This window comes from Hesperophylax consimilis, chromosome 13 (genome assembly GCF_061612785.1).
Source record: "Hesperophylax consimilis isolate HC1 chromosome 13, BYU_Hcon_1.0, whole genome shotgun sequence".
Classification (NCBI taxonomy): domain Eukaryota; kingdom Metazoa; phylum Arthropoda; class Insecta; order Trichoptera; family Limnephilidae; genus Hesperophylax; species Hesperophylax consimilis.
Genome location: NC_142848.1, coordinates 17,250,195 through 17,269,136, shown reverse-complemented (window position 1 = coordinate 17,269,136; position 18,942 = coordinate 17,250,195). Strand labels below are relative to the sequence as shown.

Sequence of the window (18,942 nt, the reverse complement as noted above, 5' to 3'; positions counted from 1 at the left end):
CGGATAGCATTAGCGCAAATATAATAAAATACATTAATCCCTTATTGCCCAGCGAGATTACGGATAGCATGGTGTAAATAGAATAAAATATATTAATCCCTTATTGCCCACGAGATTCCGGATAGCATTAGCGCAAATAGAATAAAATACATTAATCCCTTATTACCCACGAGATTACGGATAGCATTAGCGCAAATAGAATAAAATACATTAATCCCTTATTACTCAGGAGATTACGGATAGCATTAGCGTAAATAGAATAAAATACATTAATCCCTTATTACCCACGAGATTACGGATAGCATTAGCGCAAATAGAATAAAATACATTAATCCCTTATTACCCACGAGATTACGGATAGCATTAGCGCAAATAGAATAAAATACATTAATCCCTTATTACCCACGAGATTGCGGATAGCATAAGCGCAAATAGAATAAAATACATTAATTCCTTATTACTCATGAGATTACGAATAGCATTAGTGTAAATAGAATAAAATACATTAATCCCTTATTACTCATGAGATTACGGATAGCATTAGCATAAATAGAATAAAATACATTAATCCCTTATTACCCACGAGATTACGGATAGCATTAGCGTAAATAGAATAAAATACATTAATCCCTTACTACCCACGAGATTACGGATAGCATTAGCGCAAATATAATAAAATACATTAATCCCTTATTGCCCAGCGAGATTACGGATAGCATGGTGTAAATAGAATAAAATATATTAATCCCTTATTGCCCACGAGATTCCGGATAGCATTAGCGCAAATAGAATAAAATACATTAATCCCTTATTACCCACGAGATTACGGATAGCATTAGCGCAAATAGAATAAAATACATTAATCCCTTATTACTCAGGAGATTACGGATAGCATTAGCGTAAATAGAATAAAATACATTAATCCCTTATTACCCACGAGATTACGGATAGCATTAGCGCAAATAGAATAAAATACATTAATCCCTTATTACCCACGAGATTACGGATAGCATTAGCGCAAATAGAATAAAATACATTAATCCCTTATTACCCACGAGATTGCGGATAGCATAAGCGCAAATAGAATAAAATACATTAATTCCTTATTACTCATGAGATTACGAATAGCATTAGTGTAAATAGAATAAAATACATTAATCCCTTATTACTCATGAGATTACGGATAGCATTAGCATAAATAGAATAAAATACATTAATCCCTTATTACCCACGAGATTACGGATAGCATTAGCGTAAATAGAATAAAATACATTAATCCCTTACTACCCACGAGATTACGGATAGCATTAGCGCAAATATAATAAAATACATTAATCCCTTATTGCCCAGCGAGATTACGGATAGCATGGTGTAAATAGAATAAAATATATTAATCCCTTATTGCCCACGAGATTCCGGATAGCATTAGCGCAAATAGAATAAAATACATTAATCCCTTATTACCCACGAGATTACGGATAGCATTAGCGCAAATAGAATAAAATACATTAATCCCTTATTACTCAGGAGATTACGGATAGCATTAGCGTAAATAGAATAAAATACATTAATCCCTTATTACCCACGAGATTACGGATAGCATTAGCGCAAATAGAATAAAATACATTAATCCCTTATTACCCACGAGATTGCGGATAGCATAAGCGCAAATAGAATAAAATACATTAATTCCTTATTACTCATGAGATTACGAATAGCATTAGTGTAAATAGAATAAAATACATTAATCCCTTATTACTCATGAGATTACGGATAGCATTAGCATAAATAGAATAAAATACATTAATCCCTTATTACCCACGAGATTACGGATAGCATTAGTGCAAATAGAATAAAATACATTAATCCCTTATTCCCCACGAGAATTTTAGTCAAATTTTATGCCTTTTACCTAAAAACCAATATTTTATTTTATTTACGGACCGACCCTTAAGGCTACAGTTCTGTCTGAGCCCGTCGACCAATCACAGGGCGTTCTCTCTTATGCATTTAATCGTTTTTATATATCGATTTATTAATTCTACGCATATTTATATTTAATCAAATTTATATATCGTGGTTGCGCTTGCAAGACCGGCTATGTGAGTTTTACCAAATTTTGAAGGGGAAGAAAAAGCTTTCAATTTTTTTATTCAAATGCGTCAACAAACAACGTTTGAATGAGTATTCTGCGATAACCCTTAAGCTTATGCACATAAGCATAACATAACATAGCCTAGATTTGGAGTGATTTCTTGTTTTTTTTTTAGAAATTTTTTAGTGTAAAACAACATTTTGCTGACATCTGGCACAAAGCCGATTTTTCAAGCGCAAAGACGATATCCCGAAACAGCATTTGTTGATCTATATCAGAGATCCCCAAACTTTTTTGCCCCGTATACCAAATACCGATGTTTTTCAGTTTTGTGAATGCCCAAAATTTTTATTTCCCTAAATTTCGGGTCAAAGAATAAGTTTGTATGAGGTATTCTCGATTGCTCAGTACTGGATTACCCACAATATTTTTTCGAATCCATTTGAGTGAGAAGAATAATTGCCCACAATATTTTTTCGAATCCATGTGGGTGAGAAGAATAAATCCCCACAATATTTTTTCGAATCCATGTGGGTGAGAAAAATAATTCCTTACAATATTTTGGTATCCTCTTAATGAATTTCGGGCAAAAATTTCCCAATGAAATTTCCTTATACATCACATCACAGTGTTTGTCTCTGACATTCATATTTATAAATACAGAATTATACAAGTCGTACACGTTTTGGTCAAACGTTCACATTGAGGGCATAGGGGCAACATGTTGCTATTGGTATTTAAATGTGCAAGTTCCACTCTCGTGGACCCCCATTTACATCTCACGCACCCCCAATTTTTTTTCAATGACATGAATCCCTCCCAGGTCGAAATCGACCACTTTGGGAATGATTGATGTATATGAATATATATATTTGTTAATGTGTAATAATTTTCAATGCAGTTCCTTTCTACACAATATTTAAAATTACTTATTATAAAGACAGGCAAACTTTGGATCCTTCTGTAATTCCTCTTTCAATGAGAGGGTATGTTAGTTAGCAGACTGCTGACTTGCCAAATAATGAGGGATTATTGTATCTATGTATATCCAAGCGCACACAAGCAACTTTAGTTGTGGGCAACAAAAATGTTGCTTTGGAGCATCAACACCCATTATGGAATACGGAAGTGCGCCCACGAGGCGACAGAGGCGATTGTTGAAATTGTTTTGATTTTCAGCCACCAACAACTGTCACTGCAACTAAAGTTACTTGTGTGTTCCTGGAAAAAAAATAAGAAATACGAAATACATGAAATCTTACTAGTACATACAATGACATACTTTTATAATGTGAACATAACACTTATTTTCTTATGTATGTATGTATGTTTTATAAATTATAAATATTATGAAACAACTTAGATATTTTCAGAAAGTTAAACATTTCTTTAACAGTTACTGATTGATTGAAAAAAAGAGCAATCGAGAAAGAGGAAAGAGCAATCGGAACAAATTTGATTTTAACACTTTGGATATCATGAAAACTTTAACTTAAACATGCAGAAACCTTGCTTAAGGCATACCGCTGATAGCTCCATTGTAACATTTTTCTCATGACGTAAAGCAGGTAACAAAAACCGTAACCGGATGAAACAGAAAATAATAAAATAATTGGTTGGGTTATGCAGGGCCGGCCCTATGTGGGTGCAATTGGAACAGTCCGCTCCGGGCGCCGATTTTCCTTAAACGCTGACAATACCTAATCCAACACATCGATTAGGTATTGTCAGCGTTTTGGGAAAATTGGCGCCCGGAGCGGACTGCTCCAATTGCACCCACATAGGGCCGGCCCTGCATAATCCAACCCATTATTTTATTATTTTCTGTTTCATCCTAATCCAACACATCGCCCCTAGGATTATTTTTCATGAAAACCGCGCTACACAAAAATACAAATAATCTAAATATTATTGATTACAGTAATCACCCCTACTACCTACTACCTAGGCCCTAAGCCCTAGGAGTCTACTGGTTTTGACAAGGTAAGCGCCGTTTGGCTCAGGGCCGGCCCTATGGTTAATATGTTCTGTTTTGTTTTTCCATGGAATCAATGCTTACAACGGAGCTCTCAGCGCCAGGAAAACATTGCAATTATACAAATTTTAACCAGTAGTAACTCACCTAAAAGTGGTTTCATCATTGTGGCTGCTGTAGCCGGAGCTGGAGCGCACGTGGCGCCGCGCTCCCCCGGGCCCCCCACTGCCCCCCGGAGCTCCCTTGGCTCCTCCCCCGCCCCGGCGCGAGGGAAAGCCCCGCCTTCCGCCGGCGCCACCGCCTGCACCTAGGGACGTCTCTGACGAACTGCTCGACACGTCAACGCTCGCCCCTATAACTGACATGCGTTAAATATCTCTTAAAGTGAGTTGAAATGAAAATGATGTTTGGTTGAAAGTTTTAAAATCGATGAAAAGTCTCCCTAATGTCACGTCTCTATGTGTGCACACCTCTATAATATACTGTAATGGATTTTGAAACATTGACAAAACTGTTGCCAGGATAAAAGTCAACCGTGCGCGCCTGTCCTAAGATTTGGGTGTTTCACAGAAATTCAAATGAAACATTGTCATCAAAATTGCCAATCAGTGCCATTTTGTACATTTAAAAAAGTTCCCTTTTTATAAAAAGAAGAAAATTGTGCTTTTCTGCGGTTCAAAAACTGAAACAGACCTTGAATATGGCTTAAATCGGTTTTATGGGGACCTTTCAAATGTCAAAAATGCCATTGGACGACAATGTTATATTTAAAATACACTTAATGAAGTTGAATTTAAAATAGGCTAGCTATGATGTCGTCCAATTTCCACAACAATTGATTTCCAGAATTACATTTAGGTACACTGATCACTTTAAAGCAACTAGTCAAAAATGAAAGCTTTTCAATCCCAAAACTCTTTATCATCCTCGAACATACATTCACAAATCTACACTGGCAAGATATGCTGTGGTGTCAGTCAATTTCATTCACACTGTAGTTATCAGACCTCAAACATGTCAACATCTATTGTGCATTTCAAAGTTAAATTTTAGAAAAACTCGAAACGGTTCTATCTTCTTAGTTAACAATGATACATTGCTTCCTTCCTCTTACAGTAAAATTAGTTTTTCGACATCTTAAAAAAATGACAAAGATATGAGAATTCAAAGTGAACATTGGTAGAATGTATGCAATTGTGTCTCGTGACATCACGCGCAGTACAATTATTCATAATTTGAACGGCAGAGCTCCAGTACTGCCGTACCGTGTACTGCATGTACCGTGATGTCATATACTTTTCCACGGCTTTTGACGGCTTATATCTTTAGTACTATTCGGTATTTTCCAATAATTAAATAATTCTTTCATCAGCATACTCCAATTAATATGATACATTTGAAAATAACATAAAATTTCGTTGTAGCGGACAACTTCATTATGTAATTCGACATTTGGAGTATTGAGCATTGCGTACTGTAAGTGCTTTAATTTTAAGGGGTAATTTTGCAGCAACAAAGTTTTCGGTTTTAAAATACTGTGTTATTGAAAGAGCAGAAAAAAATATCACTAATACAAGAGTGATAAACAAATCACAGGCGTCCGGAACATTGGTGGTCGTGGCTATCTGCGATAATTGAAGTAGCCTGATTCATCAGAGCAATTAGAGTGGGGGTCACGATTATCACCCATGAGGCAATGATTAATGAAGAATATATGGTCTTTGTATAATATATCCAAAATTTAAAAAAAATAAATTGGTAGAAACATTAAATATTTTTGTCTTGTATGCATAAATCTGTCGGTCCTCTGTTGCACAAATAGCTCAATGATAATGCTTGAAAACAAAGTGCGGCGTACAGTGTGAGGAGACGGAGGTGGCGTCCCCAGGGCGGCGTTGCCTGACCCGGCCCTGGTACCCGCTTTCGCCGGTGGCCGAGGCATCGCTGCCCTCCTCCTCAGACATGTCGTCGCCCTCGTCCCGCGTGTCGTACTCTGAAATGGGCAGGTGCAGAGTTAGAATCTTCTTCACCTCCGAGTCCGTGGAGCCGAGGTTGTCCGACTCTGCAAACAGAAAGCGACATGGCAGCAAGCGGTGATACGCAATAAGCGACATGATTGATGGTGTGACTGGACAACACAACAGGCTGAAAAGTTCTCAATAAGTACCTAAACATACACAACCTAGTTCAGTCAACTGGGTCTTTTGTAATTTTCGAAAACAAATTAAATTTCCCAACACACGCTTTGAGCTTTGAGATGCAAGACATCTATTGAGATTGTTAACACTCAAACACACGCTTTTTAGACGGATCTCTAGTAACTCCAACAGAGCGTTTTTGTGAAGGGTGGACACCAGACATGCTGTTATGCATTGAACATGGAACACAAACATTTTGATAAGTAGGTACCGGATTATTTATCGACGAAGTTTAAAAGAGACCCACTGCAGATGAAGAAATTTTGGAAAAATAAATTTTAATACCAACTTTAAATCAATAGATAGTTGTTTTCAATTTTCCGACGAATGAAACAATCCTACTCCAGTGCCTATAACGTATTTTGGACATGAAAATATAAATTTTCAAAACAAGTTTTGAAGTTTGGAAGAATTAATCTTATTTCATCACATTTCAAAGAAACATATCTCTTCCTAGAAAAAAATATTTATCTCTTCCACTATTCTTTGAGAATGTGATTTTTCCTGATCGAAAGACAGGTACAAAATTAATTACATAATTTTTAACTTGATGAAGATTGACTGCTGGTGACTTTTTCGCGCTAGAGATTGAAAATTCATAAATTATTATTATTGAAGCTGAAAAAACTATGTTTTGTGACACTTCAAGCTATTTGAATAGCTCCCTCAGAAAGATGAAAGATGTGAAAAAATATACCCAAAGTTTTTGTCTTGTCTTAAAAAAAGTCACCAGCTGCCTGTTTATTATGAATGCAACACATAGAAAACTGTGAAGCAACATAATTTACTAACTAAAAGCTGAAGCATGCAAGCAATGGGGGAGTTATATAACTGAATAGTCAAATTAAACTATCAGAGTTTCATTGTAAAATAATACACAAGGAATATTGATGGAGGCTTAAGAATTTTTTTTTGCTTTTTTCAGTTCTAAATTAACCACCTCACCATAGGGGTTAAGAATTTCTGCCTTTTGTAAGAATTTAAATTGTTATTTCTCTCTTGGTATCTAATGTTTACTTATATGTAGTTGTATTTACTTATATGTAGTTTTATTTACTTATGTGTAGTTGTATTTACTTATATGTAGTTGTATTTAATTACCTTGACTCTCAGAGTGTGGATCCCTTAGCTTGCTGCCTTTTCTTCTAACTTTGGTGTACTCGGGCTCTTTGCTCTGAAATAGTAAAAGCATTATTTTAATCTGAACAAAGAAAAGATTACTGGAACTACGCATTAGGATAGAAGGACTTACTACTCTAAAATAAATACAAGAATATTCTTATTATAAACAAGCTAACTAACCATCACACCGCCCATCAACTCAGTCTCAGCACACTCAACTTGTTCCATTCACATTAATACATTGTCTGATACATACCCTTCTGTTATTTTGACTCTTACCATGGCCCGACTCAATTATTTGATTCACTTGATTGCGGCATGTCTTCCTAGGGCATCGCCAACTTCTTTTGCCTTTACATTTGCCTCATACAATCTTTATCTTACTCATTACACTGACTTGCATTCTTTCTGGATCTCCACATTTTTTATAAGGTCAATGTCAAAAAATTAAATAATTAAGGTATGTAAAGAAAATAATTCATAGCTTCAACTTACATGTCCCATTTTGAATTTATCGCTCTGTCCTGGTTTGACATCGTGGTAGACAAAGGAGCCGCGCACTGAGTGATAGGGCCCGCTATATACATTCCCGCTATAGCTGCTCTCGCTGTATGCAGGCTTGTTCAGCTGGAAGGTGGCGTAAGGGCAGATGTCCTCCATGTATTCTGCAACCATTGTTATACAATGCAACATGAGAATATAGCTTACACCCAATGGGATAAGCTTGTCAGCGGATCCGCGGATTCGACACTTGCATCACTGTCAGTGTACTTTTAAATCATAATGTATTGTAATTACTCTTTCATATAACTGTAGCCATCCCTGGTCAGAGACAAAAACATCCAACAACTTAAAATACACTAGCTCCCTTTAACTCTCGGTGTGTTGCCGAAAAACTTTTGCCATGTTCCATCTGATTCTATTTTCAGCATAACTTACTTGTTTTTTGCAAATCTATGTTTTTGTAAATTGTACCGTCGTACCAGATAGTGTGTTTATATATTTACAAAGATAGTATAATAATCCACCATATATAGTTTCCCCAGAAAAGCTAGTTACCTATGTTCAGAGAAATGATTTTTAATGTTGTATCCTTAAGGATACGTTGGCGTTCAAGAGGTTGCTTCCTCATTACTTTCAATAAACATTGAAAAATTATTACCGATCAGTTTTTTAAAAGAAAGATCAACGAACATTTCCGCGTAATGAAAAATCTGACAATACTTGAATTCCTCCTACTATCATCATTAAATGCGTATGTTGCTAGTGTAATTTCATTGACTGGGACTAGGACTGAACCAACGATGCCAGGGTGGCAACACGACATATGTGTTCACTCAGCTATTAACCTGTCAAATATTAAATATACCGTCATTGGTATGGTATAAAATCAGAGTAAGACCTGTTTAATTATACCCAAGGCCATGGTAATAAGCCACACTATTCCGAACTTATGCCATGTTTAATGTTTACACCACATTTATAAGGGAAATGAGTTGTATGGCCTAACCAACTGTCAGACCTTGAATTGTCTGACATAAAAAAATATCCAATAGCTCCGCATTGGTTGCCAAATATAAATAATTTGAATAAGTATAGCTCACCATTCCCCTCCCCCTTGTAGTGCTGGGGTGGGGCTGGCTGCCTGCCTCTGTTGGCCACCCCTCCCACCACCACCCCCTGCTGCACCTCCCTGTTCTGCTTGTTCTGCAGGCGGGCCAGTGAGGGTGAGTCTCCAATGGCGGCCTGAGAGCCGCAGGAGCCACTGCTCAGTTCTTCTGGAAGTTGGGAGAATTATATCAAACAATGTGTTGCCAGTGGAAGCAAAAGAAGGCGCAGACGCAAGTCCCTTGCAATGTGCTGAATGGGCGTGATTTATGAGTAAATCTCTAGATTTCGTTGGTTGCTTGCCACGCCACACTCGTCTCGAAAAGAGAAAGTAAATAGGCACTTGGGGATTAGGTCATGAAATCCCACACAGACAAACAGTTACAATAAACCATCCTCATAAGATTTAAAGGTCTGGAAAAGAAAAAAACCTTATAAGTGCACATGTTTTTTTCTATATTTGTGTATTTTTATTAAGTGCAGCTTTACTATGAAAACCTAACTGATACAAGAGACAATGTATTGTGTGCCCACTTTCTAAAAAAGGGACATTTTGCTTCATAAAGCTTTCTGTTGGGACAACTGGACAGAGTTCCGTAAAACGGGACGGATTAATACATATGATCACATTATACATGCTCGTATTACAGCAGTTGAGTTGATTATATCGAGTTTCCACAATGTATTCATCAGCAATGTTTCCATTTGTATTGTTACGTGAACTTCAAATGCTTTAAAGTAGAACAGTCTTAGTCTTAGAGTAGTAAGTGAAATATAATGACTTACTGCTTCTCCGGATCAAGAGGACAAGCGCCACCAGAGCAGTCAGAACAAGGAGTGACAGTGTGACAGGGAGGATGACACGGAGGTTTGCGTAGAATGGTTTATCACTCGAGTGGGAGACAGGAGGCGCCAGGTTTGGTACTAAACCCACTAGAAAAAGAGTAAATAACATCCTTAACTCTTGGAGCACCGCTCCAAAATTGTCACTGTGTGCCATTTGATTCAATTTCCATCATAACTTGCTTGTTTTTTGTAAAACCATTTTTAGTATAAATAGTATATAATCTACCCTATGGTAGTTACCTTAGAATAGCTAGTTATATAAACAGAAATGATTTTTAAATATATATATATACATAATATGGATGTGCTGGTATTTAATAGGTCAGTAGTCAATAATATAGCTCTTGCTGTATGGTTGTTGAAATGGTTATTTAAAACTACAGTATGTGTACATAGTTGAAAATGACGGAGATTTAGAGCACTATGAGGACGATATAAAGTTGATTTTACCGCCAGCTGCACTGTGCGTGGTGAAATTGTAGAGTGCCACGGCAAAGCCGGCGTTGTTGTGAGCCGTTATCTTCAGGTGGTATTGTGTGGTAGGAGAAAGTCCGGGAACACTGAACACCCTCTCGGTTGCTTGGACCGTGTTAGACACCATGCGCCACTGGAAACAACAAACAACATACAGATGATTGACTGATGATATCTGCTGGCAAAAGATCACCGTCATTGGTGTGATTGATGTCATTGAGTCATTTTTTTATTTTTTTTATTTTTTATTTATTTATTAAATTTAATATAATTACATTTAATACAATATAAGATATGGGTAGTCCCACAAAGCTGTGACAATCAGCTTGTCTGTAGGTTCTACCATTTAATGTTATAACATAATACACATTAGCTTAAGTTTAAATATTAATACCAAATATAATGTTTAGGATAGGTAAACGTTTTGTTCATTTATTAACCACTTTTTTGTCAGTTTAGGGCAAGGTTCCTCATTATTTTTCAAGTTAAAGTTTTCGTTAAATTTGTTATAAATCACAGGTATCAAATAGTCAAGTGTTCTGCTACCATACTTATTTGATATTAGTGGAATTTTTAGGCCTTTTTTTTCAGTAAATCTTGTTTTGTGACTATGCACCAATGGCTTTTTGTACGCATTTTCTCCCGCATTATCCATAATTATAATAAACCAGAGAAGCCCTTTAATTGGGAGTAGGCCCTCAGAACCATACAGTAATTTTAAGTTGTTTCTTTGTTTGTAAATGCTAGGTTTAACAATTTTTTTAATTATAGCAGTTTGTAGATTTTGAATGTATTTAATATTAATATTACTCGAGTGTCCCCAAGTTCGAATTCCATATCTAAGTATTGATTCGACCATAGAATGATATATAAGTTTGAGAGTACATCGAGGCAATACAAATATTAATTTATAAAAATTACTCGCCAAACATCGGAGCTGGTTACAAATTTTGATCACACTTTTGTCCCATTTAAAGTTATTGTCTACGATTATGCCAAGGTAAGTATATTCGTTTGCAAAATCAATTTTTTCACAGCAGCAAATATTATCCATTTTTTTATGTATACAATCAAAATTATGTGCAGTTATTTTAGGTAAGTTCCATATTTTCAAGCTCGGTGATCTTATATACATGCATTTAGTTTTTTTGACATTAATAATTAATCCTACATCATGAGACCATTTAAGTAGCTCGTTAAAGTCAATTTGTAATTCTTGAATAGCTATTTCAGGGTTTTCATTAGAGACAACTAGTGCAGTATCATCAGCAAAAATAAATCTACGGGCTATTTTAAAAAGTTTAGACATGGCAATTACATATATAATGTATAATTTTGGTCCTAAAATTGACCCTTGTGGCACCCCTGATTTAATAAATCTAAAATTACTCATTACATTCAAAATCTTTACATACATTTTTCTATTTGTTAAATAGTTTTTTAATTGATGTCATTACCGATGTGACCTTTGCCTGATCTGGACTATATACTGCAGAAAGTCCACTTTAAGTTAACAATAATCAGAAACATAGCAAAAATCTAGGCCAATAAGAGAGCCACATAAAAAATCCGTCATGGCACCAAAGAAGCTTGGCTCTCCAACTCCATTCCTGGCTTGTGTACCAACAAAAGTGTTAAATGTAATCATTTTTAATTCTTGTGTAACTAACGATTATTGTAAGAACATATTATGTAGTTTACAAACAATTGTGGAAAGGATATAGAAATAATTAAAGTTTTGGAAAATATCCATATACGTTCTTCATCCTATGCACAAATTATAAAAAAACAACATTTGTATCAGTTAAATTACAACGAGGAATAACTATTTTAGTCACCGGAGAAGAAAAATAATGCCTTATAAAATATTTTGTTAAAATTCAAATTTGACAAATTCATTGTGTTCACTTTGCGGCCATCGTGAATATTCACAGAATATTATTACTATCGATGTGACATATGAAAATAGGTACTTAGGTTCTTAGTTTAGGTTTCATTAAAATTGAAAACAAATCTAGCCTAACTACCTATTTTCATATCTTACAAACATGGCGTGAACAAAAGATGTGAAGTTATCCGTACATTGATTTGGATGAAATAGCTTGATTAGATTTAAATTATTTATTTATCTTCTTCGGTGATTGAAATAGTGTTGTTCCTCGCTGTAATTAAACAGATACAAAGTGTTTTTAAAATAGTTTGTGCTCTTAAGAGCGTTTCTTGATATTTAATGTAATAAGTTTTTACCTGAGATTGAGAATGTTCCCGATATTCTATAACAAAATATAGTATACCACAGCCGCCGTCTCCCCAAGAATCGAGCCAGACCGTCACTACAGTAGCATTCACTGTTATCATCTGCGAGTGTTTCGGCTTCACTGGAACTGCAAAGAGAAATTATTAAACATTTACTATTGATTAATTATGAAATACATAGTTGAAACATTTAGTGCCAACCATTTAACAACAACTTCTTCGTTTTGTCTAAGGGGGTATTTCACTATCTCTGATTATGTTCTGACTAAGCACTAATCCGCGGATTAGTCATTTTTTCGTTTTCACTATATCTGAATAACGCTAACGCTCGGGTTAAAGTTCGATTTGACTAATCAGTGCTCGAACCTCACGTTAGGCGCTATTCCTCGAATCAAAGATGGCGTCAAAACATTCCGAGTTTGACAGCGGAGAAGTGAGTCGAATTTTGTAGAATGAATTTGAATGCTTGTATGATCCATCCTGAATTATTTGATTGTGTTCAAAATAAGAAACAATGTATTAATTCGACACGAATCTATCTAAAATGACCTGATAATCAACATAACATAACCAAAAAAATGCACACTTTGCGGTGTGCTGACTGTGACGCATGACAGCCGTGGCAGTAGATGGAGTAACTGCAAACATTTTGCGATGTTGCCAGACTATTTCGAGTGTTATCTATCCGGAAGCTCGGAAACAATGGTGAAACGGTCGCCGTTGAATAACGAAGTTATTCTGATCTTTAAAGCCAGCCAACGGATAACTAGTCAGATATTTAGCCCGACATAGTGAAATACCCCCTAATAATGCTAACTAATCCCCTCTAACCTCCCGTATACCGATTATCAACCAAATCGTTGGAGATCTCTAGAATTTCAAGAAGGGTGTCGAAAAATTTTGCATTTTCGCAGGTTCAAGTTCAGCTCCTCCTAACCTCCTCCCCCATATCAATTTACAACCAAATCTAAAATATTCAGATTTCACAGAGGAAAAACATGCCTACATGGACAGCAAAACTTAAACCGCTTTTATAAAAATTATAGATGGCAGCACTTCGTTTTGTAGCTAGCATGTGAAACATTAGCATATTGATATTATCGATTTTAACATTTTCTTACCAGTTCCTTTGGTGTAAGCATTGACAATGTCACACGGGAGGCCAGTGCCGATGATGTTATAAGCGGTGATGTAGAGTTGGTAACGGGTTCCACACCACAGTCCTCCCAGAACCCTCTCCGTAGTTCCAGCTTCCGTCTGCAGCTCCTCCCAGTCACCAGAATCACGTTTGTAATTGATAACATAACCTAAAACAGGAAAAACATATCATTTTTGTGAGTTCTTCACGAATACTGATAATCAAAGTGGTGTAAAATAAATACAAACGAAACCAACGATTAAATTGAAGGTTTAAGCTATACATTGCAAAAAAATCGACAATATGGCTCTGCAACACAAATATTGGGTTACCGTACCTAAGGTTGGCCGAATCTAGCTCCGTTTCAGCTTTCAAACAATTTTGATAGATAGAAAAGTACAAATGGCATGTTTTTGTGCTTGTCAACTGCTTACAATTTGATAGAAGGCTGAAACGGTCCATAATCGGCATTAAATGGGAATCTTACAAATGTCAAACAAATGACAATATTACATTTGAATTTCTTAACCTTATAACCCCAACCTAAGCGCGAAGATACATGCATACTAATTTTGCCAGTCGGTTTTCATCGGCCGGTGCTATTTGCATGGCAATATGCACGAGATAGCAAACAGACACCTGCCCCGGCCACGGCCCGGGACACTCCCAAACAAATTTGCAACGCGAATGAAAACTAGTACGCTAATACAAATACATTTTTCAATCGATTTCCATGTTTTAATTTCTAATTTATACTTGTTAAATACGATATGTATATTGAATGCAGGTACCTAAAACAGGGCTGCCACCATCCCCTTGATCAGCCCACTGCAGGTGGATTGAGTCAGCGTGAGAGTCCACCACGGTGAGCGTTGGGGGCTGTGGGGGAACCTTCACTTGCACTCTGTAGGTTATCTCATCCCTGCCGTGACTGTTTTCCACGGTACACGTGTAGTTGCCAGTGTCTGTGTGCTGAGTTACGCTGCAATCAAGAAAAAAAACAATATGAATATTATATATTTATTTATTTATTCAAACGCCATATAATGGCTTTTACAATACAGTGATAATCGAATTACAAGCATACAATGGTAAATAGGATGATAATAGCAATAAATTAAAGAACAATTAATGTGTAAACAAAAACACCATTGCAAGTGATGCAGTTATTAATATAAGTGCAGTAAGACAACGCATAATTCAAAAGAAATATATACCAGTGGAACAATAGTTGAACTACTTTATACTAGGTTTGTATAAGACCTCTCAAGTCGAAGCATGAGGTGTCTATGATAATAGTCAGTAGTGAGTTTATTGTTACGCACAAATTTAATTGTACTTGGAATAGCTGACTAGGCATCGCAACTTTGCATATATTTTTTTCTCCTGATAATAATGTCGCCTTGGTTGAATGGCCTCAAAAATCGGTAAAATTGGAGTAATGTTTGACTTAAGTATAATGTCAAAAATCTGGATACAAGAGAGCTCCATAAGAAGAGGTGGGTGGTGAGATATTTGCCAAAATTGCTCAAAGCCTGATTCGAGGAATGTTGTAAGACCGAACTAAATGTGGAGAGGAAGGAAATAAGCAAACAAAAACGGGCATTTTACCCGAGACACCAGCTGAATTTTCTATTTATTTTGGATTGAATTTTTGCTTACAAGCAAAACAATGGATGTGTCGCAATTTTTTTGATATGGCCTTACCTTATAATCAGTGTCCCATCAGCAGTGACATTTTTCCTTGTACTAGGTTCCATGGGGTTTCCCTGCTGCCTCCAAATTGTTGAAGGCTGTGGAATGCCCACCTTGTGACACGGCAAAGAAATGTTCTCTTTCCAAGGAGTTATCACTTTCCTCCCGAAGGATGTTATCTTTGCAGGAACTAGAAAAAAAGAAAAGTTGGGTAAATGATTTCCAAATGAGTGCTGTCATCAGAAACCCTGTTTGAATTCTGACAAATTCTTGTGAATGTACTACTTATTTTTATTAATAATTAGGTTTAATAGATGATCTAAGCTAGAACTGTTACATATACTAAAAAAAGTGGGTGTGTCAAGCCTACGCAAGACAGAAGTGAAACTTCTAGTTTCAGCTGATGCTTGGCGTGGCGCAGTTCGCTGGTGTCTGAGAGAGAGGAAAGAAGAGAAGAGAGAGAACGTTCGTGAGCGGCTCCCCCACCTCAACAAGGTTTCACTTCAAAAATGCCACAGCCGAGAATCGAACCTCGCTTAACTGATTGAAAGCCAACCACGCTGAGCACCAACTGTAAGCAAAGCCGCATAAATTGATTATATTATGTAGGTTCTGAAAATATGAGAGCTTGTTATGTTTTATAATGTTACCTACATCACACCCAAAATATAATATATTTTTAAAAATAATGTACAATGTACAGAAATAGAATCCCACACAAGATCGCGTAGTGCGCTCTAGCGAACGGATATTTTATCAGAGGGAGATAGTTTTAATTTTTTTTTCTGTAAATTATTACATATTATCAAAATAAATAAATTAATTAAATAAATGTAATACAATTATCATAATATACGGATTAGATAATAATTTTAATCCAACACAATAACGCAAAGCGCGCTCTAGCGGAGTAATGTTTTATCACAGTGAGATAAGTGTTTTTATTATTTTGCAATATTATTTTCTTTTAAAAAATGTTCTGACCTACTAAAAAATAAGATATTGAATGAAAAAGGCGTTAAAAACAAAAAAATAATGTGCGATGGCCGAGAATCGAACTCGGATCAACTGCTTGGAAGGCAACTATGCTGACCATTACACCACCAACGCCAGTTGTCGGGATGAGCTAAGAAGCATTTATATGTTACTTCAAAACTTTGACTAGATCAAATGAACTTTAATCGGTGGTGGGGGTACCCGCATTTTCGTTTCGGTCATGAGTCGGTTTTACTCCGGTCCTCGAAATTGCATGACGCGCGTAAAGAAGTTTCACTTCAATATTTTTCTATACATGTCCATATTTTCCATGCCTTAATTTCAATTTGTTAGACCTGTTGTAGGAGGGATGCAAATAAAGAGGCCGACAAATCGTTCCACACTCGCGCTCTTGAACTCAAGAACGAGGCAAAGAAACGTCTAGAAACGGTTGTTGTTATGCAGAAAAGACTCTCATGTGACAAATGTCAACTGTGTACAAATGTTGGGTGCGCTTTTGCCGTGTTTCGCAACTATGTACTGGTGATGAAGGGGACAATGGCATTAGTTCCTCGGAGCACTTTCCATTGAAATACCTGTAGAACAAGGACAGCGTGTCCACCTGAATTGCAAAATATTGCAATTGCCTGTTGCTCTTGAGGTAACCGTGGAAAATGAAATCAAAATGGAACTGATTGGCCATTTGACTACAATGTTACATTAAAACTTTTGTAAAATACCCTAACCTCATTCATTAAATGAAGTGTGATTTTACGAACCCTTTTCTCCTGGTAGAATGGTGACGACCCTCGTGCTCTCACCTTCCCCGACCTTGGTGGAGGCTGTCAACCAGAACTGGTGGGTGGCAGCTTCCTGAAGACGCACCGTCTCGTGGGCCTCCGTATTCGGTGATAATATTCGCTTGTGGGTTCCCTCCTTCAAACCAAAACGTTTATTAGTTATTTATGCATTAAAAATTCTCCCACAATCTAGAGTATATTATACATTGAATACGGCACCTTAGCTTTTCTTTTAAATGGTTCTTACACAACCATTTCAGTAAGTGCCAGAATTTTCTGGTCTTAACCTTAAAACCTTAGGTCTTCGATTTTTAGGACTTTTACAGTCACCTATATAATATTATTAAGTACGGAACTATCAAAATTTTTTGTAGGTTTAGGTCTAGGAAATATACATTAATATATTCTTATATTTATTTATTTATTTATTGTTTGTTTGTAAATATTACATAATACAATTAATGAACTTAAAATGTCCAACTAGGCGATTGCCCGTTTTAGGACATTCCAATATGATAATGTTTTTACATGTAAATTATGGTACATTATAGTGTTGACTATTCTGTTGTTAAAAAAAAATACATATGTATATTTATATTCTAGAATACTTCCAGTTATATCACGACATATTTTACTATTGTTTAGCTGACATAATAACTGAATTAACATAACATATGCTGAATTAATAGATAAAAACAAGAAAATGAATTTGAAAATGAAACTGAATTGAAGAAATTCTGTTGGTAAAGTAATACAAATGTATATTCATTTTTTTTTACTATTGTTTAGCTGATATAATAAACTAAAGAAATATTAATATATAAAACAAGGAAATGAAAAATAACAAAAAATAAAAAATGAAAGTAAAGAAGGAACTTTTCCTTTAAGGAAAAATATCACGAAGAATTGAACAATTTTCGAACTTTCTTTATGTAAAAATACAGTTCCTGTAATGCTAATATAATACCAATATAAGTTAAAATGTAAAGAAGAATGTAAAGAAAAACAAAATTTACAATTTAATTACTGTTTTTTAGCATATTCTCGCATTCAACTCTCCCCAAGACCAGAAGCCAATTGTTTACCTGCATACGCAGAATATTAGTACTCTTTGCCTTCCATGCATCAGGTATGAGATTGAGCAGTTTAGGGCCTAAGTATGAGAATTGTCTCTGTGCTAAAGATGAGGAAGTGGTGGGCGGAACTGTTTTATGACAGTGGTTTACGGAAGCTAAGTAGTGCCTCTGTTTTTGAGTATGTAAAATGATTTTCCTCATGTATAATTGTCTTACATCAAGAACACGAAACTCTGCGAACAATGAATCGCTGGGGTACCTGAAAGGTTTTTTCAGTATGACTCTTATAAGCGATTTCTGGGATTTAGCTAAGGGATCGAGTATGGTTTTAGCACAACCTCCCCAACCTAAGGAAGCATAGTCTAGTATGGAATTGCACATTGCAAAGTAAATTCGTTTCAAATCATTTAGACATAGAATATTTCTTATTGCTATAAACATATTATATATATTATAATATGTTTATAATATATATAATATGTATATTGTATAATTCTTCTAAAAAGAACTTGGTAGGATAGGGTTATCTATGATGCAGACAATCTCAGTGTAAAGTAGTAAAAACAATCAAACCGTGGGTTCTGAGGTCATGAAATTTGTAGTCAAAACACACATACAAATTTCTTACATATATTTCGATAGATTATGCATGTGCAGTAAAATTTAACTTTTTTTATGATTTTA

General features: G+C 35.8%; 1 protein-coding gene across 1 annotated transcript in view; it reads right to left on the bottom strand.

The window, feature by feature from the left end:
- The window catches only part of Dscam4 (Down syndrome cell adhesion molecule 4), a 747,456-nt gene that overhangs the window by 4,643 nt on the left and 723,871 nt on the right, over positions 1 to 18,942 (bottom strand). Inside the window, exons 25-36 of the mRNA XM_089638828.1 lie at positions 17,162 to 17,318; positions 15,420 to 15,597; positions 14,504 to 14,694; positions 13,696 to 13,881; positions 12,566 to 12,702; positions 10,295 to 10,451; positions 9,785 to 9,931; positions 8,995 to 9,168; positions 7,886 to 8,055; positions 7,370 to 7,442; positions 5,929 to 6,132; positions 4,218 to 4,422 (exon numbers count right to left, since the gene is read on the bottom strand). Of these exons, the coding sequence (XP_089494954.1) occupies positions 4,218 to 4,422; positions 5,929 to 6,132; positions 7,370 to 7,442; positions 7,886 to 8,055; positions 8,995 to 9,168; positions 9,785 to 9,931; positions 10,295 to 10,451; positions 12,566 to 12,702; positions 13,696 to 13,881; positions 14,504 to 14,694; positions 15,420 to 15,597; positions 17,162 to 17,318 (1,979 nt within the window). The remainder of the gene's footprint in view (positions 1 to 4,217; positions 4,423 to 5,928; positions 6,133 to 7,369; positions 7,443 to 7,885; positions 8,056 to 8,994; positions 9,169 to 9,784; positions 9,932 to 10,294; positions 10,452 to 12,565; positions 12,703 to 13,695; positions 13,882 to 14,503; positions 14,695 to 15,419; positions 15,598 to 17,161; positions 17,319 to 18,942) is intronic.